General features: G+C 57.9%; 1 protein-coding gene across 5 annotated transcripts in view; it reads right to left on the reverse strand.

Moving 5' to 3' along the window:
• Nucleotides 1–26,477, reverse strand: part of Ttbk1 (tau tubulin kinase 1) — a 43,324-nt gene that overhangs the window by 10,798 nt on the left and 6,049 nt on the right. For 2 of the 5 annotated variants that reach the window (XM_060369546.1, XM_060369545.1), the window contains exons 3-15: nucleotides 25,134–25,281; nucleotides 24,597–24,670; nucleotides 24,272–24,412; nucleotides 23,248–23,352; nucleotides 22,938–23,003; nucleotides 22,443–22,535; nucleotides 22,237–22,362; nucleotides 19,540–19,694; nucleotides 16,683–16,914; nucleotides 16,349–16,527; nucleotides 14,171–14,287; nucleotides 13,359–13,920; nucleotides 7,673–7,951 (exon numbers count right to left, since the gene is read on the reverse strand). In XM_060369546.1, the coding sequence (XP_060225529.1) occupies nucleotides 7,673–7,951; nucleotides 13,359–13,920; nucleotides 14,171–14,287; nucleotides 16,349–16,527; nucleotides 16,683–16,914; nucleotides 19,540–19,694; nucleotides 22,237–22,362; nucleotides 22,443–22,535; nucleotides 22,938–23,003; nucleotides 23,248–23,352; nucleotides 24,272–24,412; nucleotides 24,597–24,670; nucleotides 25,134–25,281 (2,277 nt within the window). The remainder of the gene's footprint in view (nucleotides 1–7,672; nucleotides 7,952–13,358; nucleotides 13,921–14,170; nucleotides 14,288–16,348; nucleotides 16,528–16,682; nucleotides 16,915–19,539; nucleotides 19,695–22,236; nucleotides 22,363–22,442; nucleotides 22,536–22,937; nucleotides 23,004–23,247; nucleotides 23,353–24,271; nucleotides 24,413–24,596; nucleotides 24,671–25,133; nucleotides 25,282–26,477) is intronic. The other 3 variants (XM_060369547.1, XM_060369548.1, XM_021640146.2) reach the window with 3 other exon arrangements.

Raw genomic sequence — 26,477 nt, forward strand, 5'->3', positions numbered from 1 at the left:
TAAAAGTCCAGCACCCGTTGCTACCCTTTGCTCTGCAGGTGCTGAAGCTGAGAAAGCCCTCTGATTTGAAGCCCCCTGGCTGCTCTAACCCCAGCGCTCAGGAGGTAGAGGCCAGGGGGCCCTGTGAGTGAAAGAGAGGCCAGCCTGCTCTACAGGTTGAGTTGACTGTTTTGAAAGCAACAACAACAAAAAAGTGCTACCTCCCTGTTGATTCAGAAGGTGGCCTGGGTTGCTTTGTGACCTGAGGGGAAGAAACCGCTCAAGCTGAGATCCTTAGAGAGCAAAAGCCCCAGGCTCCAGCTCCCTCCACTGATCCCTGAGGCCTGAGGCCCTCTGGCTTCAAAGCTCAGCTGAAGTCACTGCCCATCCCACAGCACCACACACAGAGGGAGCGAAACGGCCCAGACCCTGCCTCCCTTTGCTACTCACTGAACGACTCACTAGTCCAGGAAGAATCTGCTACAGTGAAGGCTCAAGGCCTGCCCCTCTACCTCATCCCAGTGCCCACACACAGCGACTCTCCTGCCTGGACCCCGGCCAAGCTTAGGACCTGGAACCACACTCCAGCTCAAAGTCCCAAGGTTATGGGGGAATGGGATGGTCTGAGGGACAAAAACAAATGGGTTAGCTGGCACTCCTCCACATGGACCAGGGGAGGCATTCGTAGCTATCATTTGCCCTACATCCTCTCCTCTGCTCTGGAAAGCTGAGCACCTACGAGAACCCGCTCTTCCACCCTGGCTCCCAGCCACGCAGCCTCGCTAGGCCTGAGAGGAAAGGGCTCGGAGACCAAGCAGGCCCTGGCTGCAATTCAACCACACCTGCTCCCTGGCTCTCCTGCCTCAGTCTACCTGCTCTTAGAGTGTTTCCGTGCAGCCAAGAGCCAGCCTGCCCTCCACTCCACAGCCTCCACTAGAGAAATCCCCGCCCCAGGGTGGATACTCTGATGAGGAGAGGGGAAGGTGGGAACACTAGGGCTCCCAGATCTCAATGCCTACCCCCACACGCTCCCCTCATCTGCCCTAGGGCCCAGAGCTGGGGGAGGGGCGCCTCCGAACCACCTAGGGAATAGGAACTGTGGCTGTCTGGCCCCTTACCTACCCCTGGCTTTTGGCCCCAGGAAAAAGGTGGCTTTCTCTTCTGCAGCAGGAGGGAGGTAGGTATCCGCTAACAAGAACCTGTCAGCCGGTTCCTGAGGCCCAGCCAGGGTGACCGACTAAAGGGGGTCATGACACAAAAGGAGACTGCATCTCTCGAGACGCCTCAGCTGGGGGTCCCAGCGCCTTCCCTGCCTCCACACCCTGAGCTAACTCTGCTCGGGGCTGTCCCTTCACCGACCACCCCCTAGCTCAGGCAGCACGGGGCTTGCTGACACAGTAGCTTGGTCAATGAGCCTAACCCACTTCCTATCGGATTCCTCTCTGTCCATTTTGGCAACTGGAAGTTGGATTCTAGAGACCAGAGTCCACAGGTCAGCTTCCCCCAGGAGAGGGGACAGCCAGCAGGGGGAGGGGGAGTCCAGCAGCGGAGCCGCTTGTCCTCCGCCCAGCCCCCCCTCCTGGAGCTGAGGTCCCCGGTCCCGGGATGGGAGCGGTGAAAGAAAGCAGGCCAAGGCAAAGGTTCCTGGAAGGCGTCTTTAATCAGGATTTGGTAGTACACAAGCTCTCCGGATTGTCTGCAGGAACATACAGGGACTTTAAAAGGCACAAGATCCCTCGCACAGCGACGCCTGACGGCCGGGCGCCCCCAGCCCCGGGCCGTGCACGGCCGTGTGCGCGTGGGTGCGTGTCCGTGTCCCACCCCGGTGGCGGCGCCGCGCGCGCGTGTGCGTGTCGGTTTCAAGTGTTGGATTTGTACAGTACTCGCAGTCTGGGGTGGGGGTGGGGGGCTCAGTGCATGCTTTTCTACCCGGGTCCGGGGCCCCTGACGCCGCGATATATACACTAAGGAGGACGCAGCCCGGAGAGAGAGGAAGAAAACGGGGGAGGGGCGGGGAGGGGGGCGAGAGAAAAGAAAAGAAAAAGCGTCCCGTCTTCGTGTGTGTGGTTTTGAGTTTCGTGCATGCTGAAGCTGGCCGGGTTAAGGGAATAGTGCAAGCGTATCATACAGTATTATTGCAATACAAAAAAAGAGGTCCAGGAAAGACTTGGGATGAGGGGGGTGGGGGCGGGGGCGCTCAGGAACAAACCGGCTGGGACTGGAGAGACCTCCGGGAGGCTCTTCTAGCCAACCACCCTCCCCCCTCCCTTCACCGCACCCCCTGGAGGGGGATCGGGAGTGTCAGTAGGAAGGGAGCTCACTTAAGTCCCCGGGCTGTTGGCCCAAGCCCCCAGTCCCCCCCTTTCACGGGGCAGGGGCCAGCCCCTCTCGGCGTCAATACTGTCAGCTCAAGGGGCCCCGGGGCCCGCCCCTTCCCCTACGGAAGCCCCTCTGTCTAGGGGAGGGGTCGACGGAGCAAGTGCAAAGGAGGCAGGTGTTGGTCCCTGAGTTTTATTTTCGGGGGTGGGGGTGGGGGAAGAGTTGTTTGGGGAGCCCCCCAGGGCCCTTAGTGGCGGATGGGGTGAAACAAGGGACGCGGACTGGAGCGTGGGCAAAAGGGCGTGGGGTCGGGTGGCTCTGTGAGAGGCCTAGGCTCAAAGTGTGTGTCCCCCCTCAACTCTGGGCTCTTTGGCATCCAACTGCAAGGCCAAGGGTGGTGAGGTAACCGGAATCGGGGTGAGGGGTCCCGGGATCTCGGAGCCAGCTCCTCCCCCCCCCATCGCCCCTAGTCTGCACCCTAACCCTAGAAGCACTCAGGAGTCCCCCACCGGCCCCTACCTTGCCTCCAGGCCAGGGACCCAGCGGCCGAGAGCCGGCAGAAGGGAAAAGCAAACAAAACTGAGCCCGAAGGCGGGCGGCGGGGGCGAGAACCCAAAAGAGCTTTAGCAGCAGGCAGCTTGGCGGAGCGGAGACCGAGGCGGGGGTCCCAGCCAGGCTGGGCGCGGGGCGGGGCGGGGCGGGGGCTCCGAGGCCGGCGGTGCCAGGGACACGCCAACTAGCAGCTGATTAGAAAGACCGAACGTACATTCCTGGTGTGACGGCTGCAGGGGCGCTTGGTGGGGTGAGGACGGGCCCCGGGGCGGGACAGAGTTGGGGAGTGGGCGACGGAGGTCCTTACAGTCAGAAACCTGCGACGGGGTCTCGGGTGTGCGCCGGGTCGGGGGCTGCTAGGTCTGCTGTCCGGAGAGCGGGTGAGGTGTGCGTGAGGCTGTGGGGTGTGCGCGAGCTTGTGCGTGGGTGGTCATTTTCCCCCTCCCCCCCCCCCCCCTACAGCCTGTACAGGGTCCCGAGGGCAAGTGGAGTGACAGGAAAACCCAGGGCAAGGAGAGGGCTAAGGAAGGTTTCCCAGCGCCTTCCCCACCTCTTCTTGGGTGGGCTCGGGGGCCTCCCAGGCTGGGAAGTCCACCGAGTGGGGGGGGGTTTATCTGAGCGAGATGGTCCTCAGCCTCTGAGCCTCTCCCTTAGGGAGAAGGGAAGAAATGTCAGACGCTAGGGGGTGGGCAGGCTCCTTCCTCTCTGGCTGGGAGTGTCTGTCCCACCTCTAAGCGGAGATTGGGGTAGTATGGCAGAGATTACCCTTAGACGGCTAGACCTGCATCCCCAATTGCCACATCAACTCAAGGACAGCAGCGAATACATCATCCGTGTCCCCACCCCGGCCGAGCACCCCGACCTCCAACAGGAACCGCGTCCTTCCCCAAACCACCCATTAACACTGACACAGTTCCTGCCCTCCTCCTCAGTGGCCCAGGCCCCCACCCCCTGCCTGAACAGACAGCACCACCCTGCCCCAGAAAAAGAGACCAAGGCAAGGCAGAGGACAGAGGTAGGAAGGAGGGTGCTGGGTCCAGCCTGGCTCAGAGGTACCACCCTATAACCCACTGGGAAGGGCTGGATCTATTTCCCCTCAAACTGGAAATTCGGAGAGAGATTATTGGGCTCAGAGTTAGTGGTTGGGACGAGTGCTCAGTGGTTATTGCTGTGACCCAAGTTGCCTTGAGTGTGCGGAGGGTATATTAATTATGAAGAATTTAATACAGCATTTTTCACTGACCTAGAATCCTCTGGACACACCCTCACCCGCTAAGAAAATACTGGCCCTATCAGGCAGTCCTGCTCACAATGAAAAAGTCCAATGGCTCCATACACCGGGCTCACCACGGCAACATGCACACTGTTACACACACACATACACACACAAGCGCACGCACCACCACCAAGCTGGCTCGAAGCTGGCGTTCTGAATGGCTGCCTGGCTTGCCTGCTGAAGAATGGCCTTGCTTTGTAGCTGCAGCCCTGGACAGCGAGGAGGGGTCTTCAGGGTTAGTCCACTGGCTTTTCCCAGAAACTATCAGGTCTGTGTGTGTGTGTCCGTCCAACAATTAAAAATTCAGAGCGTTCACATACAAACTGGAAGACAGTAGCAACAATTGGCTGAGCTATGGCAAGTGACTGGAATGGGGGTTTCCCTTGCAATAAATTCTGTCCGTTTCGCCTCCTGAGTGGATTGGTGACTCGCTCACAAAGCTCCCTGTCAGTGCTCAGCAAGTAATTCCTGAGCCCTAGGACCCCTCCAATGGGACCAAAGCCAGAGGTACAAGTGCCTGCCATCTTACAGTTTCTGGGTCTTCAGTGCTGCCCTGGGATGCATGGGGCCGTGTAGATCAAGGGAGTGGTCATGGGACAGAGTCCAGCCAATCGGCTGACCCCAGTGCCGTGGGGTGCCTTCTTTCTGGATGCAATCCCGTGACAAGGTGGGACTGAGAAGAAGGATGGAGAAAACCCTCTCTTCCACAAGAGGACCAGCAGAAAAATTACACCCAGACCGAAACATTTAGACCCCTGCGGAGCAGGACCTCAGCTACTCAGCATCGGGCGGCTTTTCTGTTCATTTCTCTTCCTGTCAGGGGAAGATCTGATTAATCCATTAAGTGAAGTAGCATCAGGATCCATCTCATAGGTTAGTGTGGGGTTCAAGTGAGTTAATTCTGTCAAGTGCTCAGATCATGGCCTGGCACAGAGGAAGCACTGCGTGCCAATGATGAGACAAAGTACAGACTATCTGAGGACTCACACAGGGTGTGAGTACCGAGTTAAAAAAAAAAATAAAAAAACACCACGCTTCAGGCGTGTGGCCCACTGGCAGAGCTGACTCCAGAGAAGCAGTGTGCTCCCCCCCCCCCCCCCGCCCGCCCGCCCCAGGAGCACTACAGAGGAAGGGCCCTACCACACCTGGGAGCCAGGACTCCGCCCCAGTCCCCCATGACCGTGGTGGAGACTGGAGCAGTTTGCAAAAGTGGCCCCACCCCTACGACAGGACACAGCTCTGACTGGATCACCTGCTGGCTTACAGAACCCCCCCCCCAAAAAAAAGAGGCCAAAGGATGACTTCGGGAGGGCCAGATGTTTTGAATGGTGACCTTGCCTGAAAGGACTCCCACCTTCCCATGGGTGTTGTCCTTTGTGACTGAGAGGTGGGGGTGCAGACCCCCCCTAAAAGCTTGGGAAGCAGTGATGTGTATAGAATGCTAAAACTGAGGCTCAAGCCAGTGCCATTATCTTTGATAGGCCTTAAGGCACTTGAGAATCTCAGAATACTTGCGGGGTAGGGGGCGGGTAACTCCGGCCACTGAGGGAGGGGACTCAGCTCAGCTCTGTGCTCGAACTCTCTGGAGAGGAATGCCAGATAGCAATGCCAGTACTTGGTTCCACGGAATCCCAGTGCTTCTGACTTGTCCCATGTCGCATGGGGGAGGAGAGCAGAAGGCAGGAAAGGGGGTGGTGCTGGGAGCGGAGAGGGGCTGCTGTGTACCCCCCAACCCCTACCTTTGTGCTTTGTGTTTCGGTTCCTTCTCAAGGAGTCTCCCTGGCCCCCTCCCCCACTCCTGCCTGGGCGGCAGGCAGAGCCATCCAGAACATTCCCGAGGGCCAGAGAGCTGAGGACAGTCAAAAGCAAGCAGCCAGGCTCGAGAAGGGCATTGGAGTAGAACAGGAGTCTGCCTTTGGTTGCTATGTGGAAAAGATGCTCTTAGCCCAGTCATTAAAAAAAAAAAAAAAAAAAAAAAAAAAAAGTTTTAGCAAAGTGGTGACTGGAAGAACTGAATGCAGAATGTTGGCCAGGTGCATACTTGGAGAGCTTGGCTCCTGGGCAATGCCCACTAGCTATAAGCACCCCCATATTGGTCCAGGGGCCCTAAGACCTAAAATCAGGGATAGTTAGGGGAAGCTGATGGATCACAGGTTTGGGAGGTAACAGAGGTGGGGGGGATGCATAAAGAGAAGAACACAGCAAGATTAGGGACCTAGGAAACTACCAGGTGCTCAAACACACGCACATACACACACACACACACACACTCACACAAGCACAGCTGCAGCACCATGTCGCTTCAGTAGGTGCTGGTCATCCTGGGGTCTGCGTAAATGGCGTTCTCTGGAATTGTGCACAAGCCCAAGCACCCATCCCGACAGCCCTGCCGTGTGCGGTGATAGGTAAGCACACGCACAATGATACACGGATGCCCCCAAACTCACCCAAACGCACGGTCTGCAAACTCTAGCTCCTCCACTCCCCAGTCAGGCACGAGCGGCCTCCTCACCACCACTCTCCAGGCTGCCCATGCTGGCTGGCTGGGCAGGAATGAAGGGAGGAAAAGGCGGGGTCCCTGCCGAGACAGGCTGGGGAGCTGAGGTGGGCGGAGGGGAAGGGCAGGTTTCTGCCCTCCGGATCCTCTTCTGCCCTGCCTACCTTGGGCTCTGCCTGCACCACACCCAGGAGGAATGGCAGACTGTCAGGAACTTGTCCTGTGCCCAGGATCTGCCTCCTTTACCACATTCTCCATATTGCCGGCAAGCTGGGTCCCAGAGAACCCCTCCCTCCAGTCCAGGCCCCTGAAGGCCGGGCCAGGCAGTCAAGCCTCTCAGTGAGTGACATGTAGGGGTCTTGGGGATGGTGTGGGTGACAGTGGACGGTGCCTGTGCCTGCAGGGTCATCACATGGCTGGGAAGGGACTCCCGACTCCGGTGGTGGTGAAATGTTCAGTCGGCCACAGGGCCGCCCACCCTCCCATCACACTCAAGTCTGACCAGCCTCCTTCACGTTCCTACCCAGCTCAGACAGACAGACAGACGCACACCTGCTGAGAAGGGCCGAGTCGCCCACCCAACCCAACCCTTCCGCGGGTGGAACACACCCAGTCCCGGCCAAGCACAGAGTCAACAGAACCGCACCCCACGGCCAGGCTACCCCAGAACCCCTCAGCTCCCCAACACCATGTTTTCCCCTGGATTCCGGGCCTCGGTAGCTCCAGCTCAGGGCCCCTGCCTGTCTAGCTGCACCAGCGCACCACCCCTCCCTGCACCAGTTTGGCCGGCCCCTAGCAAAGGAGCCCACCCGAGACAGAGCCCCTGAGAACAGAGCCTCTGGCGGGGTGGGGGAGTTTACAGTATCTCGGGCCAACCTTCTAGGGGGGCGTATTGCACGTGGGTGGGATGGGCTGCGTGGCCTGTGATTATTGCGTCCTGGGGAAGGAGCCACCACGGTCTCTGTCCGCTCCCCGGCGCCCCCCCCACCTGCCCCCTCCAGGAGGGGGGGGAGCCCAGCCTAGGTCTTGTGGGTGAAGCGTGCCCACACCTGCTGCAGCTGGGACCGCGAGATGCGGAGCACCGAGGGCACGAGTCTGTGGTTGCCGGCGGCCAGGGGCGCGTGGCGCCGGTGGGGCGCGCGCACCGGGCTGCTCTCGGCCGAGCGGCTGCGCTGAATGAGGGAGCCGGAGGAGCCCGAGGAGCCGCCGCCGCCGGGGTGAGGGTAGTGCTCCGTCTCCAGCGTGGAGGAGGAGAACACGGAGGACGCCAGTCGTCGCAGGGGGCTGTACCGCGGGAGGGAGTGCCCCGAGAGTCTGTCCTCCTCCAACTGAAAGAGACCAAGAGAGTGGAGGAAAGAGAGGCGTCAGGCACAGACTTGGACAGCTCTTCTCGGGGGCCACCCGCCGCTCACAGCCCCCCGCGGCGCCGGCGTCCCTGGGGTCCGGCCTCGGAACCGCCAGCGCCCTGCCTGCCTCCTCCTCTCACAGCACGGTCTCTGGGCGAGAGACCTTGGTCACTCACCTCCTCGGGGAAGCCTTCCGGGCTTAGCCCCCTCTAGCCGCAGGGTTCCCTCTGGGCTGCAGCCTTCCTGTCAGGAAGGCCCCTGGCTCGCCGCTCCTAGCCAAGTGCGGCCCCTTACTAACCCAGAAACACTTCACGCTCCCCCAGATGGTTTTTTAAGCGTTAGGTGCTTCGAGGATGGGCTGCGACCCCAGCCCTCCTCCTGAGATCCAAGGCACTGTGCTCCTCCCTCCTTGGCACACCCAGCGTCCTTCCCAGAGGCGTCAGGGTGGCAGGGGCAGTAATAGTTGGGTTCTGTTATATTTGCAACAAGTCTAGAGAGTGCTGTCTATTTGTTCATTTGCTTTTCAGGTCCGGGGATAGAGCCCAGGGCGGTGTGCTGGCCCTTGAGCAGGAGAGCTTTTTGGCTTGGTTTTGTTGAGATAGGGTCTCACTGCGGAGCCCACACTGTCCTAAAACTCGCTATCGTAGCCCAGGCTGGCCTCTAACTCTCGCCAATCCTCCTGCCTGCCTTACCCGCACTGGCATCATCCTAACTTCTGCCCAACGATGCTTTAATCCAGCTCTACCCTTTACTGCGGACTAACCTTGACCTCGGTCCTCCGTGCCTCAAGCTCTACCCCTGTAAAATGGGGTAAAAGTGGCCCTCCACCTCTTCGGGTTGGAGGCCTAGATATGCAGGGCCCCAGAGCAGTGAGGGGCTGTGTGTTCTGGAGCCCTTTTAACAGCTCCTCTTCAGAATGAGGACAGGCCCAGAGGGCTGCTGGGCAAGGAGGGAAAGGGAGGTAGCCACAAAGCTGGCAGTGGCCATAAGAATGCTGTCTTTGTGCCTTCCTGTCCCCAGAGGAGACAGGGAACACTTCCCAATCACACGGGAAGGACTTTGCCCATCCCCAGCTCTCCCTGGGGCAGAAGCCAGTTTAGACAGTGTGGCACTGACCTGGCTGGGCCAGCTTTTGGGGAATGAAGGAGGAAAGGGACTGGAGCCGCCCAGCTCCCAGCATGCCTTGCTGGTATCGGTAGGGAGGACATTCTAACATCTTCGTCTGCCCACCACACCCCAGTTAGCTGCCTCTGTCAGTTTCTTTGGGGGCCAAGTTTGGGCTCTTTATTTCCTAGTTAGGTCTGTTCGCACTGAGGGTTAGGTTACTAAAGCATGCGTGGAGGATCCAGGTGCCCAAAGGCCCCTCTCATAGCACCTGTGGGGGCCTTGAGTTCAGCACCCCAATCGGTCTGCTCTCCATCAAAGCGGTCTTAGAGGCTGAAACTGGATCCCAGTGTGTTCCGCCCCTCCAGGCTAGGCCGCACCTGTGACCCACTTGTCCTCAATACCCAGTATGAAGTCACCTTTGCCAGGACATCCCAGCTTCCCCTATGAGTCCCTAGAGTCCTCATTCTCCTGCTGGCCTCAGTGGTAGGTGCCAACCTCCCAGGCCCAGTCCACCCCTCTTGACTACTCAAGCTCTGACCTGAGGACCAGAATGAGGCCTTGCTCGTCCTTATCTGCTAGGCCCAGCACACTGTCCAGCTGGAAGCGAGGTAGCGTTTGCTGGCTTTCCGGCAAATGTCTACGTGTTTGAGGAACGCTAACCTGTTGTGCTATTGGCCTCGGACAGACAGCGAGGGCTGCAGCAGCCAACCGAGCCACACGCTCCACCTGTATTCCCCTGCCCAAGCTGAGCTGCTGCCATGGCTCCTGTTAATTCGCACCTGCGCCACCCCCTGAGGAGGGAGCCCAGTAGCCACATATCCGCACTGTGCACACCAAGGAACAACCGATGTCCACACCTTCTGCCTCCACAGCTGTTCACACATAAAACTCAGCCTGCAACACCGGGTCTAGGAGGGATTCCTCAGAGAAAGGTGGTAAAGAGTGTGTGTGTGTGGGGGGGGGGGGTCCTTTCCAGTCATCCAGGAGTGAGGAAGAGCCTCACAGGCTTATTGCAATGTGCCACAAAGCGGGCAGGCCCTGCCTAGCCCCGGGCCAGCCCCAGCAATGACGTGAACACAGCCAGTCCAGTTTGCCCCCTCTGCCTCGGAGAACAGAGGTCTGGCCTCGTGCTCATGTCCTGAAACACGCGTGGAACACGTCCTGTGCCTGTCTGTTTCACCCACAGGCACCCAAAGGCCACCATGCACACTGCCACGCTGGCTGGCACATCTGCCAGTTGGGGCCAGCCAGCTGGTGTGCCCAGGCCTGTGCATTCATACACACACTCTGGAATGCCGCAGGCGCTCTTGAGCCTGCGCGGACTGACCTGCTACCCTGTGTCTTCAACAGCCATGCCCTAGATCCCATGGTTCCCAGCAGACACCCTGCCCCACCTGCCTGGTGTCAAGGCCCAGCTCTACCCCTTGGAGGCTCCAGCCTGGAAGTTCATTTCTTAATTTTCGGTGACTGCTTTGAGGCTGTCCCTTCTCCCCACCCCCGCCTGCGATTAGTGTTGCTACACAGACTGTTCACACGAATCTGCACATGTATCTTCCGGTGTCCCATGCTGGCAGCCACCAGTTCGTTCCCGTTGTCCTTCCTGTTCTGCTTCTCCCACAAGCGCCCAGACCTGCTCCGTACCCCACACAGGTGCTATGGCGGGCGCGCAAGTGTCCACATCCACACATCAATGCACACTCAAGATCATCGGGCTCGGAAAGGCACACACGTCATCGCAGAATGTTAAGCGACCTCGGGTCTGCGCAGTGCAGGGAAACTGAGGCTGGCAAACTTTCCCTCTCACCCTGCAGACACAACTCGCTTCCCTGCCCGTGTCAGACGCCACTGGCGCACAATAGGCCTGTCCCTGGTGCTGAAGGAGGTCCCCAGTGTTCGCCCGGCACTTAGGACGCATGCGTGAGGCTGTAATCGAGAGCGACCTGAGATGGAACCTGGCTCTCTTGTTCTGAGACCCAGGAGGAGACTGTGGCTGGCCCACAGTGGCCAGGGACACGCGGCAGAACAGCCAACTTCCATCTGTGTTTCTCTCCACCTGGGTCGCTGTCCGTGTCCTTCTCCCTACTCCGTATTTCCTGGGGTCCCAGCCACTGTGCCTGCCTCCCTGGTATCGCTGCCACCTGGCCGGTGACAAACGCGCCGGGGCTGATGAGGGCACGGGGAGAGAGAAATCCCGAGGCCTTGTCCGCACCCGGCCTCCCCAGAGCCATTTGTGGGAACACTGCCCTGGCTGTAGCCCACGCCCTGCCGGAGGGAAGCCCCTACCCCAGGCCAGCTAGGGCCTCTTTGTGTGGGGACTCGCAGCCTCCAGTTTGCCACTACTATTTCCAGCGTACAAGGCGAGGCCAGGTAGGTATTCTCCCGGACGGTGGATCACAGCGGCAGTTCTAGAAAGGACACGCACAAGGCCCACCACACTGTGCCCCACAGCTCCCCTGTTGAGACTCCCATGTCATCCCAGGCCAGGCCTCCCAGCCCAGGCCTCCCAGCCCGAGGAGTGGCGGAGCTGGCTCCTAGCCCCACACAGAGCCCCAACCTGAGGCTGCCAAGTGGAACAAGCTCAGGCCCTGAGCCCTTTCCAGACTCAATTCAGCACACAGCACAAGAGGCGATGTCCGCTTCCCAGTCAGTGCTCACCTGGCATCCCACATAGAGAAGCCTGGTCAGAGCAGTGGCCTACACACCTGTCCTGACAGGGTTGTCCTTACCAGGAAGCACACACACACACACATGCACACACACACTCACTCACACACTCTTACATATACTCTCTCTCTCACACACACACACACTGCCACCGCCACGAGACCTGCTTCAGAGCCTCAGAGCAGCATTTCCCCAGCAGCCTTTATCTCCCCGCTTCGCTGCTTTCGCAGTCTGCTCTTGGATCTTGATACAAACGTCTGGCTCTTCTAAACTAGGTAGAGTGGTGTGGGCCTGTAATCTCCTGTGCTCTGATGTCTGAGTCAAAAGGATTAGAAACCAGCCTGGGCCACACAGTGGGACCCTGCCTTCAAACACAAAGAGGAGGGGGAGGAGGAGAGGGAGGAGGAAGAGGAAGAGCAAGAGAGGGAGGAGGAAGAGGAGGTGGCGACACCACTGAGGCCAGGCAGGCCTCCAGCATGCCTGTCCTTGTCTACTCACTATGCAGCTGAGGATGACCCTGAACTTCCGGTCTGCCTCCCTATCTCCCAAGTACTAGAATTACAGGAGTGTGCGCCAACATGCCTAGTTTTGTGTGGAACTTTGCACTCTTTCCTCTCCAGAGCCTTCCCTGACCAGGAATGGAGGCAGCTGCCCATCAGTGCCGCCCTCCCTGGTTTTGCTCCTCTCTCTCCTCAGGCTTCTGCCATGTTCTGATCCCTCTTGGGTCATGCCTAAAGGCTCCATTTTCTCACCCCTCTGTGCGTGAGCATTTCTTAGCTTCTGCCCCGACTCTTGAGCCTCCCCGCCCTGCATGGTTCTCTTGGGTGACATCACCCACTCCCACGGTTCCTGTGAGTTCAGAGGAGCTCCCTCTCCTGAGCAACAGGTAACCCAACATAGTCATCCTTCAGATCTCAGGAGGTCATTGTGTCCCGTGTGAACCCACGCACCAGCCTGCAAAGCCACTCAGCTGTGGTGCCGCTGCCATCCAGAGCCCCGGGCATCTAGTGAGATACTGCTGTGCCCCCAACCTGCCCTCCATCCCAGCCCTTCTGTCCTCCATCCACCTGGTACCATGTCACACTCTACTTCCTGGCCCAGGCCACCAGGGTCCTCCTGCTACTGCCCGATTTCTGGCCACCTTCTTCTCAGTTTTTACCCTTTCAATTGATGTTCTACAAAGCAGCCCCAGGGATCACTCAGAGGTCTCAGAAGCCACCATAGCGCCATGCTCCTACTTAAAAGCTGCCTGTGGGTTACTAAGCCTTCAGGCCAACCCTTCAGTGTGGTCCCGGGGCTTCTGCGACAGCCCCGGACCTGCTTTCACAGGCTCATCTTCTTACTAAACACTGTTCTGAAGATCACCAGGGCTCCCCGGCCCCAAAAGGCCTTTCTCCTGCTTTTGTCACCTAGCCATACCGCTCACAACACAAGACTTAACCCAAACCTCAGGCCTCGTCTGTCCCCACAAGTAGTGTGGGTGCTCTTACAGCTGCCTGTCTGCACCATGGCTCTGTCACTGCTGGGTTCTTAGGCCAGGGAGGCCTCTGGAACACACCAGGCCAGCTTTCAGAACTCTAGGGGTCTCAGGATAGGGAAGCATAAAGCCCAGTCTTACCTGTCTCTGAGGGCCCGTGGGGTCCGACTCTCTCCGTCGAGGGCGGGGTCCCGAGTGCAGGGGCGAGTGGGAAGGGCTGCCAGGCGTGGGTGGCTGTGATGTCTCTGACCGGCCATCAGCCTGGCTCAGCTGAGGTGGTGCCGGCTGGGGCAGCATCTGCCGCAGGTCCTCCTCTGCCAGCGTCTGCATGCCCCGTCCACGGGGCCTGACGGCAGGCTCTGTCCCCAGGCGCCTCCTTTCCTCGCCCTCCTCGGGCAAAGGCCGCAGCTCCTCAGGCTCTTCATCCGTGGTGCCTGACGTGCTAGGCTCAGCCCCAGGAGGGAAGTCCTTGAGCTCGGTCTCCTTGTCGATGATGACCCATTCCTTGCTGTCAAAGTCTTCCTCCTCAGCCAGCGGCACGGAGCGGAAGGCGTTGCTCAGGGCCTCCTGCTCCACCGAGGCAGATACATCCATGCGGCCGCTCGCCTGCCTGTCAACATGGCCTGTGTCCACCGACAACATCTGAGCTGGCTGTGAGGAGCAGGCCTGGCGTGAGGGTGAGCCAGGCAGATCCATCCTCGACCTGCAAGAGCCACCCGTGTGGAGCTCAGTGCCGGCCTCTGAAGCCCCAAGGACATCAAGCCAGGGGCAGGGCCGTGAGCATCCCTTTCTAGAAACCTTCATTATCTATCCACCTACCGTGCGTTCCCTCAACAAATGGTCCTTAATGCTTACCATATTCCAGGAACAAGAGCGTGCAGAAAATGAACGCGTCCCTCCCCTCTGGCCTACCCCAGGGATTCTTGTCCTTCTAACGCTCATCAGGTACTCACACGCCATTTGGGGCTCCCTCCTGCTGCATCCAGGGCAAAGGCACCAGCTGGCTCTTGAGTTTACAGATGGCTTCTAGCTCCACCACAGACACCCTCCAGTCCTGCCCAGCTGGTGCTCTATAACCCCAAGCAGGCAGGGCCTTGTCAGTCCCCCGCCACAAGCCCGAGAAGTCTTCGCTCCTTAGGCTGTACCCAGGGCCCCTCAACCCGGCCGTATGGCCCTTTCCCTAAGCAGGACCATTTCAGAGACACTCGCTTTTCTTGTGCTGTCCACCCTCACCCCCACAGCCTGTGCCCCTGTCCTCTGCTCTCTGACCTCCACTCTGACGCACTTCCTGTAGCGAGTCCTCCCCTTCCTGCATGGACGGTTACTTTCCCCTCCGGACAAGGCACCCTGAGCCCCAACCACACCACGCGTCTCAGATCTGCTGGTATATCAGTCTCCCTCACAGACAGACGGCAACCTCTGCCAAGCAGGGCCCGGGTTCCTTTAACCTTTGACCACAGAGGCACAGATCCTGCCCGGGGCATCTCCTGTTACCACCTGGAACTGTGCCTGGGACTCTCACATGACACTGGAACATCTCTGCTTGGCATGACACCACCCCCAAAGTGAGTGTGCTTCTTGTACAATGGGGTAGTGTGTGTGTGTGTGAAAGAAGGAAGACGTTTGGCTTGAACCCCAGGAAAACCACCAGGCCTAGCTCACCTTGGATCTGTAACCCACTCGCACCGGGCAGGGCCTGACTGGTGTTCAGTGAGTGGCCCAGCCGCAGAGGGCAGATGTGCAGGGCAGAACTTCCTGTCAGCCTTTCTCGAAACACCCTGCCCAGCCTCATGGGAACTGCCCAATCCCATCCTACAGCATCTTTGTATCAATCGGTTAGTTGGGCTTAAAATAAAACACCATTGGCAGAGGCCGTCTTGGACTCCCGAGAGCACAGTTTGTTCTGATGGACATAAAGGACGGAAGGTAACAAGACAGGAGGTGAAGGGCGCGCATGCCTGTCCCTGCGTGTGACAGGGCCGGGCCACCCCTGCCTCGTCTGCTCCATACTTCTCTGTGCCCCGAGTGCTACCAAGTGCCTCCCTGCCCCTTCCCTGACTGCGACATCTGAGCCTTCTGTAGCAGAAACTCCCTTCAGTCCCTTCCTGCCACTCCTGAAGCCGCGCTTCCTGGGACCCAAACCTGCGTGCTCATGCTCCTTCTAAGCGGAGGCTCTTCAGAGCTGTCCTGCTCAGCACACTTGACCCTCTCGTCTGCACTCACATCCCTTCCTGGGTCCAGAGCCCCCTGTACCATGCTGCCATGGGTGACCATGAGGTCTCAGGGGCCTGGCAGGGCAACCCAAGTAAGTGAGCTCTGTCACACACTCGGGGACCCAGAGTGTCTTGGGTTTGTCTACGCCCCAAACGGCACCATGTTCCACCTGGGATTGGTTTAGGGCAGAGTCCAGGGGAAGGGCCATGGCTGACGTAGGTCATTAGTGAGTATCAGAAAGGATGCCCTCTTCCCGCAGGGCCAAGAAAAAGCCTCCTCTCTTTCCTAGTGCAGCAAAGGACCTGGTCGACTACGGAGCAAAGCTCCTTGGAAGCTAGGCAAAGTCAGGGACATTCCATCGCCCCCATCCTCCCGTACCTGGTGCCCTAACCACTGAGGTACAGCACCCACTTGGCCATACCCCACCTACGGCCAACTTTAGCCTCTTCCCGCGTCCCAAAGGCCAATTCTTTCAGCCCTCTCCTCTCTAGCCCTTTCTCTCACCCAGTTCCTGCTGGGAGGAACCAGCTCTCAATTCCTATCCTTCAGGCCACCAAATCCTGGCCTGGCCTGCCATTGGCAGTTCACTGAACCCAGGAGCTTTCCGCCTGCAGGCCGAAGGAAGCCCACTTCCGCTGCTCTCCCGGCCTTTGTGAATTATTTTCTATGAAAGAGTTAGCTGGGACCAGGTCTAGGTCCAGAAACTGGCCTGTCCCATTCTTTCCTCTCTGGATGGATGCATCACCGTGGGCCTCCAACAGACTCCAATCTGTGCAGCCCACGCCTCACCGTACTTTCTAGGTTCCCTCTAATTTGCTCCTCCCATGTGACCTTTCACAGAGCGGCCATGCTGATGAAGGCAGGTGGGACGGGAGGGCCTTGGACACGTCATCCCGAATCCCCGGCTACAAACTCACCTCCTCTCGTGCAGCTCTACCCGGCCATCAGCTGCTGTAGACAGCCTCTCCGACTCTGGGCTGTTGACCCTCCGGTAGCGTAGGGACCGTACTGGAGTTGTTGGGGAGTCCGCGGGGGCACGCACCGGGGAGCTGGGGACCCCTACTCCTCGACTCTGCTCTTCCTCCACACAGGGGGTCTGTAGAGAAGGGGGTGCTGTGAGGTGGGGTTGAAGAGCTGGCTGTAGGGGGTGAGCCCCAGGGCAGGGTTGCTGCTGGGGTGGGCGGGGCCAAGGGCTGCGGATCCAGGGGGAGGCGGGGAGGCCGCCACACCCTTCCGCCTGGGCGCAATTACTTTGCCGATGTTGATGCGCAGTTTGTTGCGGTTGACATCTGTCTCCTCCCACACTTCGGCCTCAGGCCCCCCGGGGTGGGGGACCAGGTGGGGACTAGGGCCCAATCCGTCCGGAGGCCTCCCGGGCAGGACCGGCGGTGCGTTCTCCTGGTCGCTCAGGTGCTCTCCCTGCAGCACGTCCTCAGTGTTCTCACGCAGCAGGTCCCCGGGCACCGGCGTCACGTTGACCACTCTGCGGAGGCCAGGGAGAGGCGTGGGTAAGGCTTTCGGGACGGACGCCCTTTCCTCCCCTTTCTCCTTTATCCTCTGCCCGCACAGGCCCTGAGGACCCCCTCCAGAGCGGACACAGAGAGGGCCTGTTACCATCCCCGGCCCACAAGGCCTCTGACACCAGACCATCCTCAAGGTGGCAGGGGCTATGAAAAGTGACCGGCAGGGGCCGGCACCCCCCCACCGAGCCGCACTCTTTCCCGAGATCTGTGGGTTCCCAGGCCTGTGCTGCAGTGTACCGTCAGTATCTGGCTTCCTTCAAACCCCCAACAAGTCTGAAAAGACTACTCTGGACTCCTTTTAGAGAAACCTCTTAAAGAGAGATTTGTTTATTTTTATTGTATGTGAATGAGAGTTTTGCCCGCAAGTATGCAGGTGTATCAGGTGCACACCTGGTGTGCGAAAACGCCAGAAGAGGGCATTGGATCCCCTAGGTCTGGAGTTACAGACAACGTGAGCCACCATGTGGGTGCTGGGAACTGAGCCCAGGCCCCTCGTGAGAGCAGCCAGTGTTCCTGCCTGCTGAGACATCCTCCGACCCCAACTTTTGGCTCCTTAATTAATTTTTTTTTTGTTTGTTTAGTCTGTTTTTTATCTTTGTGAGCGTGTACATGACACAGTACACATGTGGAGCTCAGATGACAACCTCAGCTGTTGGCTGTCCTTCCATCTTGAGACGTGTGTGCGCACGCGCGCGCGTGTATGCATGCGTGTGGAGGTAGAGGTTGATGGGGGGCAGGGCTCTTCCTCTACGGTTCTTCACCTTGTTTTCTGTTTTTGTTCATTTGCTTGTTTTGTTTTTTTTGAGACAGGATTTCACAGGCTGGTCTGGAACTTGCTATGTAGACCAGGCTGGCCTCAAACTCCCAGAGATCTGCCTGCCTCCAGTTCCTGAGTACAGGGACCAAGAGGGTGTGCCACCACAGCTAGCCCTCGCTGTGTTTTTTTAAGACAAGGTCTCTCAGTGAAAAGCCCCAGGCTCCAGGTAAGGTTCTGTGAATCAGGCCAGCTGCCCGGCAAGCCCCCAGGGGGTTTGTTTCTGGCTCCCGGCTCACCGTAGAAACACAGAGGTTGAAGAGGCACACTGCAGTGTCCCCCTGTACCCAGGCTCTGGGGACCCACACTCAGGTCCTCAGGCTGGGACAGCAAGTGCCTCATCTACTGACCCATCACTCAGCCCCTCCCTCCCTTCTTCCCTCTCCCTTCCTTCTTTCTTTCCTTCTTTCTTTTTTTGTTTCTCTTTGTAGTCCTGTCCTGAAACTCACTCTGAAGGCCAGGCTGGCCTCGAACCAAGAAATCCACTTGCCTCTGCTTCCTGAGTGTTGGGATTAAAGACGTGGGCTGCCACCACCACCTGGCTCCTTTCTGTTTTTTGTTTGCTTTTTCTTTGTAGCCTTGGCTGTCCTGGACTCACTTTGTAAACCAGGCTGGCCTCGAACTCACAGAGATCCACCTGCCTCTGCCTCCCTGAGTGCCGGGATTACTGGAGTGTGCCACCACTCCTGGCTCCTTCCTGTTTTTAAAACGAGGTCTCCCTAGGTAGCCCAAGCTAGCCTCAAACTCAAGATCCTCCTGCCTCGTCTTCCCGGATGCTGAAATTATAGATACGTACCATTCTGCCCGACTTCCCTGAGCAATGCCATCACAAAACTGGCCCGCCACAGTATGCCGGTAATTTCTGTGGCATCTCTCTCCCAAAGATGGCCAGGATTGGGTGAAGATGGCTACTCTTGGTTGTCAACATCTGGAATCTTGGTTGACTACATTTGGAATTAACTGAAACCCAAATGGCTAGATACACCTGTGAGGATTTTCCCCCCATAATTAAATCATTTGAAGTGAGAAGACCCACTTGTAATCTGCAGTTTTGAGGTGGGAAGTTCCAGATTAATCCAGATCTTTTGAAGTCTGGATTAATCTGGGCCATGTCTTCTCCTGGCAGCCTAGAAAAAGGACTTGGAAGAAGGAAGCTTGCCCTCGAGCAAGTCCATTCTTTCTCTGGCACTAGAGCCATCTTCCTCAGGATTCCAGTGTACACTGAAGACCAGTCGAGACATCCAGCCTCAGGGACTGAACTACTACTAATTCTTGGGCCTTCTGTTGACAGACGGCCATTGCTGGACTAGCTGGATCACAGCCTATAAGCCATTCAAAGAAATATCTTCATTCTATACGTTCTGTTCCTCCAGGGAACCCTGACTAATATAGGTGCAGACCCTTCTCAGTCAGGGTCCTCCCAAGGATGCCTCTCTGTGGCTCACATGGTTCTGAAGTTGGTACTGGCCACATGACCACAAATATCCCAGCATCAGCTGAGGTCCTGTTAAATAACCTCAGGGTGTTTTGATGGTGTGAGGCATGCTATTTACAATGACAAATGAAGCTCTAAAGGGAGAAGATGCCCTTTCCATGCTCAGATTCAAGGCAGAGCTGTGATAAAATATCTAAAAAATCCAGGACTCTGCTGTCCAGCACGGAGAGCAGGAGACACCGCCAGGTGTGTCCAAGTAGGAGGACAGGACTGGCGACAGCCCAGGTGAAGGTCACTGGCCGGCCCACCCACCATGCTGCCCCCACTCAGACTCACCCAAACATGGCTGCTGTCTGCCGGGTGTTCTGCTGGGGTGGGGTGGAGGTGCTCGTGGACAGGAGGGCATCGGTGCCTGCCTTCTCCCAGTCAAAGGCCTCATTCTCAGCAATGCCTCGCTCCTTCATGCTGTTCTCAAACACCGACATGATCAACTGCAGGGGACGGGGCAGCAGGAGGACAGAGAGGTGATCCCAGGGCTAGCCAGGTGGGAGGGCAAACAGCTTGGAACGCAGTGGGGGAAGATGGGGACTCCCAGGGCAGGGGTGGGCCTAGAGGGGCCATCGGAGGGAGAAGCACACATTGCTTTTAAATGAAGACATAACACAAAGCAGCATGCAAACACCTCGGATTAAGCCCCGCCAGATGGACACTGGTCCTCCGAGACCTGTCTCGTCTGCCATTTCTGTCATCTCCACAGGCACACCAGTGGGCGGCCCTAAACCACTGGGGTCGCCTCCCAGTCTAATGATGCTCCTCAGACCACCGCCTCGGGTGGGGTGCCTCTCCCACTCTCCTTTCCTGACACCCGACTGGCTCGCCCATACAGCTTCCCTCTCACTTCCATGCCTCTCTGCCAGTCCTACGCCTCTAGCGGCCATCACAGGGTCCTCGTGTAGGTGATCATAACTGTGTGGGCCACGGGACTCCCTGAGGCTGGGCCAGGACCAGGAGTGGGGTCTCAATTCCAGCAGCTACTGGGATGGACGCTTCGAGAGGTATCGCGTGCCTACAAAACCTCTGAGCAGCCCAGGCCATTCAGGACAGGGCTGGCTCTCTTCAGAGTCCAGGGCAGGCACTCTGCTGACAGGAGGACACACTCGCTTCAAGGTCTGTGACTGACACTGCACCTCATCCAGAGTGGCTTCCTGGCAAGCGCTGATGACATGTCTCTCTATTCTCCAAATAGAGAATAGCAGGTCCCAGGAGGTGTGCTCACGGAGCCGTGGGGAGCACATTAGACCTGGAGTCGGCTAAGTGGCCCTTCCTTCATCGGAGTGGTGAATATGAGGGTGGGGGCATGAGGTGGCTGGAAAATTCCTGCCACCTGGTCATGTCACAGCAGTACGACATTACTCTATGTGGCGATGCTGGCGTCCTCAGTCACACACAGAATGTGGCACACATAATTACATGTAATACTGTGATTTTGTGTGCGTGTGGGTGTGTTTACTTTACTTTTTAAAAATAAGTGTTTGTGGGGGGGCGGGTATACACATGAGCGCAGGTGCCTGTGGGGGCCTAAAGAGGGGGTCAGATCCCCTGGAGCTGGAGTTGCTCGTGGTTGGGAAACCCCTGACAGGGGGGTCGGGAACTGAACTCAGGTCCTCTGCAAGTGCAGCCAGCGTGCGCTGTCGACCACTGAGGCCTTTCTGCAGCCCTGAGTGTTGTTGTTGAGACAGGATCTCTCTATGTAACCCAGGCTAACTTCAATTCATGATCCTCCTGCCTCCGCCCCACACACCCTGTGACTGCAGCACCCAATGGGACAATGCTATTTTTTAAATCACTGTTTTAGAACACACACACACACACAAGGTTGATTGAGGTTGGCCATGTGGCTCAGTTAGTAGAAGGCTTGCTCGCCCAGCGCACAGGAAGCCATGGGTCGAACCTCAGGCCCAGGGCAACACTGTGGACACGTTTATAGTTCCAGTTGGGAGGTGGAGGCAGGAGGATCGGAAGTTCAGGTTATCTTCAGCTAAATAATGAGTGTGAAGACAGCTGTTCTACAGCAGAGCCTGTCTCAAAACCAACAGAAATTGTAAGTTGCTACAGCATGCTGTGAGGCCAGGAGAGGCTGGGGAGTCTCATGTTTACTGCTCCTCTTGTTGGAGTCATTATGTCCTGCCACACTGTAGGACAGGGTACAGGAAGGGGGGAGGGGCCTGTCCAGGTTTGGGAAGTAAACTCTGCAATTACAGTGACATACTAAGAACAGACTTCTCAGTCCGTACCTCGTCACTAAGCGATGCCCGACTGTCTCTGAGCCCAGCCCTGCTCTTCGCCATGATGTCTAACCTCAGTTTCCCAAATAGGAATCAAGAGCAATCATCCCAGTTTACTTCCTGCAGGCTTTTTCTGTCAAATAGATCACCGGCCTTCAGTCCTTTGTTTGTTTTTTTTTTTTTTTTTTGAGAAGGGGTTTCTCTGTGTAGCCTTGGCTGTCCTGGAATTCACTCTGTAGACCAGGCTGGCTTGGAACACACAGAGATCCACCTGCCTCTGCCTCCTGAGTGCTGCAATCAAAGTTGTACTCCACCCTCGCCCTACCCCAGTAATCTCACGGTCCTTAAAGGCTCCTTTGCGGGGACAGGCTCTTACTACATAGCCTCAGCCGGCCTAGAGCTTTGTATAGAGCAGAGATCAGGCTGTCCTCAAACCCACCGGGACATCTGCCTGTCCCCAACCCCCAACCCCAAGTGTTAGGATTAAAAGTGTGCATGACCGTGCCCTGGCCCAGGCCCCTACTTTGAAGCATGATTGCAATGACCGAAGAACAGCGCTGGCACTGAGGAGGGTCAGATCTTGAGAAATCTGAGCCGTGACTGTGACTGCTGTTCGCCAGGGCAAGAACAGTCTGGTAGAGTTACAAGACCAACGGGCAGGGCAACCTTGAGGTATGCCAGACTGCTGGGGGCAGGCCCTGCTGGAGGGCCAGCAGCCTCCCAGCGGTGCCGCGGGCTAGGGTCGCACCTGGTAGTCAGGCTTGGTGAAGTAGTCGAGGCTGGCGATGTGGTCCAGGAAGAGGTGGAATTCCGACGGCATGTGCTTCAGCAGCATCCGGTGTTCGTACTTCTCCTTGATCATGCCCACCTGCTCCTGGAGGTTGAGAGGGCACAGGAGATAGAGCCCCGGCTGCCCCACCCTCTGCCCCTTCCGCCCAGCTGTGGCGGCCTCACCTTGTCCTTGATCTTCCTCCAGGGCAGCTGGCCCACCGCAAACTCCACCAGCATGTAGAAGAGGGACCACAGGTCATCATGGCGGCCCATCTCCTGGGAGGTAAGGGGACAGTCACCCGGAGTCCTCCCCCGGGGAAGGGTGGCGAACCTTTCCTGGGTGACGTGTCAGAGAGGCCTGATCCCGATCCTGGGATCTCTCTGAGACTGTGGCCCCGCCCTGTACCTCAGCATACACAGAACACCGCAGGGAAAAGTTCTGACTATGTTTTGTTCCTTCATTGGGGATTTTCAATGGCAAGAGAGATGCCGAAGGCCCAGAAGAGAAGGATACCAACGGCAGCCACCGGCAGGCCTTCTCCAACTCTAGGCTTCCTTGGTGACTGACTGCAGCCGATGCCCCGTTCTTTTCTCCCCACCTTCACCTCCCAGCCCACTTCATGCCAAGCTCTGTCTTTCCGCCCACAGCCCTCAGCCCAGGCTCTGCTGCTCACTCACCCGGTTCTTGTGGGCATTGACCGAGGCGTATCGGACGGTCCCCCGGAACCCGGCCACATTCCGAGGCTGCCGAGAAGAGACCACACCTCAGCCACACTGGCGACGCTACCGCCACCTCACTGCCCATCTCGTCCCGATACCCAGGCGCCCAGGCAGGACAGCGGGCCAGGCTGTCACCCCAGGGCCGGCCGTACCCACACTGAGGAGTAAATCAAGCCTGCTTAGACAGCTACAAGGAGGACAGCCAAGTGTTCCCACACCAGAGAGTGGAGAGAGCCTTCCCCCCATCCTGACGCCCAGGGGGACTCACAGGCCGGACGTCCCCCGTGGTGTTCGTGTACTGCCGGGCCAGCCCGAAGTCCAACATGTAGCACTTCCGGTAGGTGGACGGCAGCCGGCCCATGGCAAAGTTGGACTATGGGAAGACAGCAGCTGTGAGCCGAGGTCCAGCTCCCCAACGCCCACTCGGGAACTGCCAAGCCCGTGCTGAGGGACCCCCAGCCTGTGGACTCTTATGCCCACCCACATTCACTCGAGAAGGGCTGACTGGGGCATCTTGGCAGCAGAGCGGGTGTGACTATTCTCACGTTAGAGAGGCGGAAAGGAGGGGTCAAAGGTTGAGGGCGCATCTCTGGATCACAGAATTGGGAAGAACAAGCGTTGGTCTCTGGTCAATCCTGCTCTAACTCCTCAGCTCCCCGGGGGGCAGCGGGGTTTGGCACGACTACCCAGCTCGGAATCAGCTGCCCTGCATTCCTCTTGCTGTGTGCCCTTGGGACATTCACTCAGCCTTCCCAGCCTTCTCTTATTACCCATTTATTTGTTTGTTCATTCACTCATTCATTCATTCTTTCTCTCTTTCTTTTTTTTTTTTGGTGTTGTGAGACAGAAGTTTCTCTGTGTAGCCCTGCTGTCCTGGAATTGACTCAATGTGGACCAGGCGGGCCTTGAACTCACAGAGATCCTCCTGCTTCTGCCGCCTGAATGCTGAGATCAAGGGTGTGCACCACCACTTGGCTTCTTTTTCCCCTTTACATTGGGTAAATTTAACTTTCTTTTTCTAGCACCAAGATCCAAGATGTCACGGAAACTTATGTGTCCTCCCCTGACCTCTTCACCTTTAGACTGAAAGACTACATGGTGTCATGGCTGAGAGATGAAGACAAATGGAGCGCAGAGGTGAGCGCTGGGTACTCGGCCTGGCACGGCCAGGAGGTGAGAAAGAGGAGCCGAGGCTTGGCATGGATCAAGAACTGTTCAAGTAGAAGGGGCCCGACCACTGCAGTGGGGGAGGAAGGACCCACAGACAGGGAGCACTCGGGCGAACTACTCACCGGCTTGATGTCGCGGTGCAGGAAGCCCACGGAGTGGATGGCTTCGATGGACTCCAGGATCTGCTTGCCCAGCCGCAGCGTGGTGCTCAGCGTGAAGGTGCCCCTCGGCTGGCTGCGGCGCAGGTCGGCCAGGTTCCGCCCCTGGGAGAGGTGAGGGAGGTGGGTGGGAGAGGGTGGGAGACTCCCCTCAGCCACGTCCCTACCGAGGCTGCTCTGTCTGGCCACCCAGCCTTGCCTTAGGCTGTACCCATCCCAGCGGGAGCCAGTGCCTCTCTCCCCGTCGCCCCACCAGGTCACACGCCAACCCCTGGGCTGGAGGTCGTACCTGGAGCTGCATCACCACGTAGTTGAACTTCTCGTTCCTGCCGCAGCCAATGAACCTGCACACGTGGTCCTTCCCTGAAGGGCACAGAAACAGGGGCCTCCCAAGTCCCACACCTTCCTCCTCGCCAGACAGACAGGCTGCGGCGAGCACCTCCCCCCCAAACACACACACACACACACACACACACACACACACACACACACACACACACGTGTTCGGTATGTATGTATGTATGCCATGTCTGCCTAGCTCTTCTGTGGGTTCTGAGACTCTGAACTTCGGAGCTCCCGTCCTCATGCTGGCAAGGCAAGGGCTTTAACCTGGGAGCCACTAGCCATCCCCCTGGCACTCTCTTGAACCACGTTCCCCAGCCTGGGGCCCCAGGAAAGCCCCTGTCATGGCCCCTCAATCCCCACCCTCCGCCATCACTACCATCACTAACACGGGTCTCCCTCATCACTCTCCATTGCTGTCCCAGACTCTCAGGCCCTGGTCCCATCGCCTCTTCCTTCCCACACCCCGGCCCCAGGGCGGTACCTTGGAGTTTTTTGAGCACAGCCACCTCCATCTTGAGGACCTGCTTAGGCTGTTGGGCTGATTCCACCTTGAGGGCCACATTCTCCCTGGTCAGCAGGTCCATGGCCTCGTAGATCTCACCAAAGCCCCCGCCCCCGATCTTTTTGAGCTGTGGGTGAGGGGAAGAATTGTGCTCAGGGACCAAGCTGGACAGCTCCTCAACCCTCCTCCACTGACTCGTCCCTCCACGGATGAGCAGGTGACCCACATGCCGACCCTGTCGGTGCCCACTCCACCAGGGTGTACACCTATCATTCCCAGCACTGGGGAAGGAAGTAGAGGCCAGAAGATCAGAAGTTCAGTACCAGCCTGAACACACAGCAAGTGCTGGCCTGGGATATTTGAGACCCTAGCTCCAAAAAGAGGGAGGGAGGGAGGGAAGGAGAGAGGTAGGGACACGTGGCTCAGGACTTAACAGGCAAAGGCACTTGCTGCCAAGCTTGACGCCCTGAGTTTGATTTCCAAGGCCCACATGGTAGGAGAGAGCTGACTCCCCAAGTTACCCGCTGACACACACAAGTCGTGACACACGTGGCCACAGCATCCATCAATAAATGCAAAGTTAATGACAATAGAGGGCTGAAGAGAAGCCAGAGCTATGAGGACAGGTGAAGTTTCTTGAGCCAGGGAAGGAAACAAGGCAAGAGGAAGGGAAAAGGGCAGCGAGAAACGGGGGCACCTTCCTACTCCGGATGGAATCTAGTCAGACAGCAGGAACTTTACAGCCAGGTGGGGGCAAACCCAGACTCCAGGGACAGTGGCCTGTCTTCCTGGGGGGGCACTAACCACCTAATAACCCCTTCCTCGTCCTTTTACAGCCTGCTGTGTGTGAGCACGGGAGACAGGCGAGGCAGGTGAGGGGCTCACAGACATCACCTCAGTTTCCCAGGCTCCACTGCACTGGTGTGGACGATCACCTGACTCCCCACCGTGGGCAGAGGGAAGAGTCACAAGACCCAGGGCCTGACATGCCTTGGCTAGGCCACAGCTCGTACATAACGAGGCTGTGTTTCCTCTAAATGCAATCAACTCGGGGCAGAGCCTACTGATGTAGGACCCACGCATCTGCAGGACACGGACCCACTCGTCAGAGTGTGAGTGCGGACACTCAAGCCATTACAGTCCCTGCTGGTGGGGCCGTACCTAACACTCCCCAAGCACCCAGCGCCCCACCTTCTCTGTCGGACTTTTCCTCAAACTGAGCCCACTTCTTTGCCCCTGTGCCATCTCCCCCTAGGGTAGGTGTCTAGTTGCCTGCATCCATTCTGCCCTGTGGAGGCAGGCATACTTTTCCATTGGCCACAG

This window comes from Meriones unguiculatus, chromosome 16, assembly GCF_030254825.1.
Source record: "Meriones unguiculatus strain TT.TT164.6M chromosome 16, Bangor_MerUng_6.1, whole genome shotgun sequence".
Lineage (NCBI taxonomy): Eukaryota > Metazoa > Chordata > Mammalia > Rodentia > Muridae > Meriones > Meriones unguiculatus.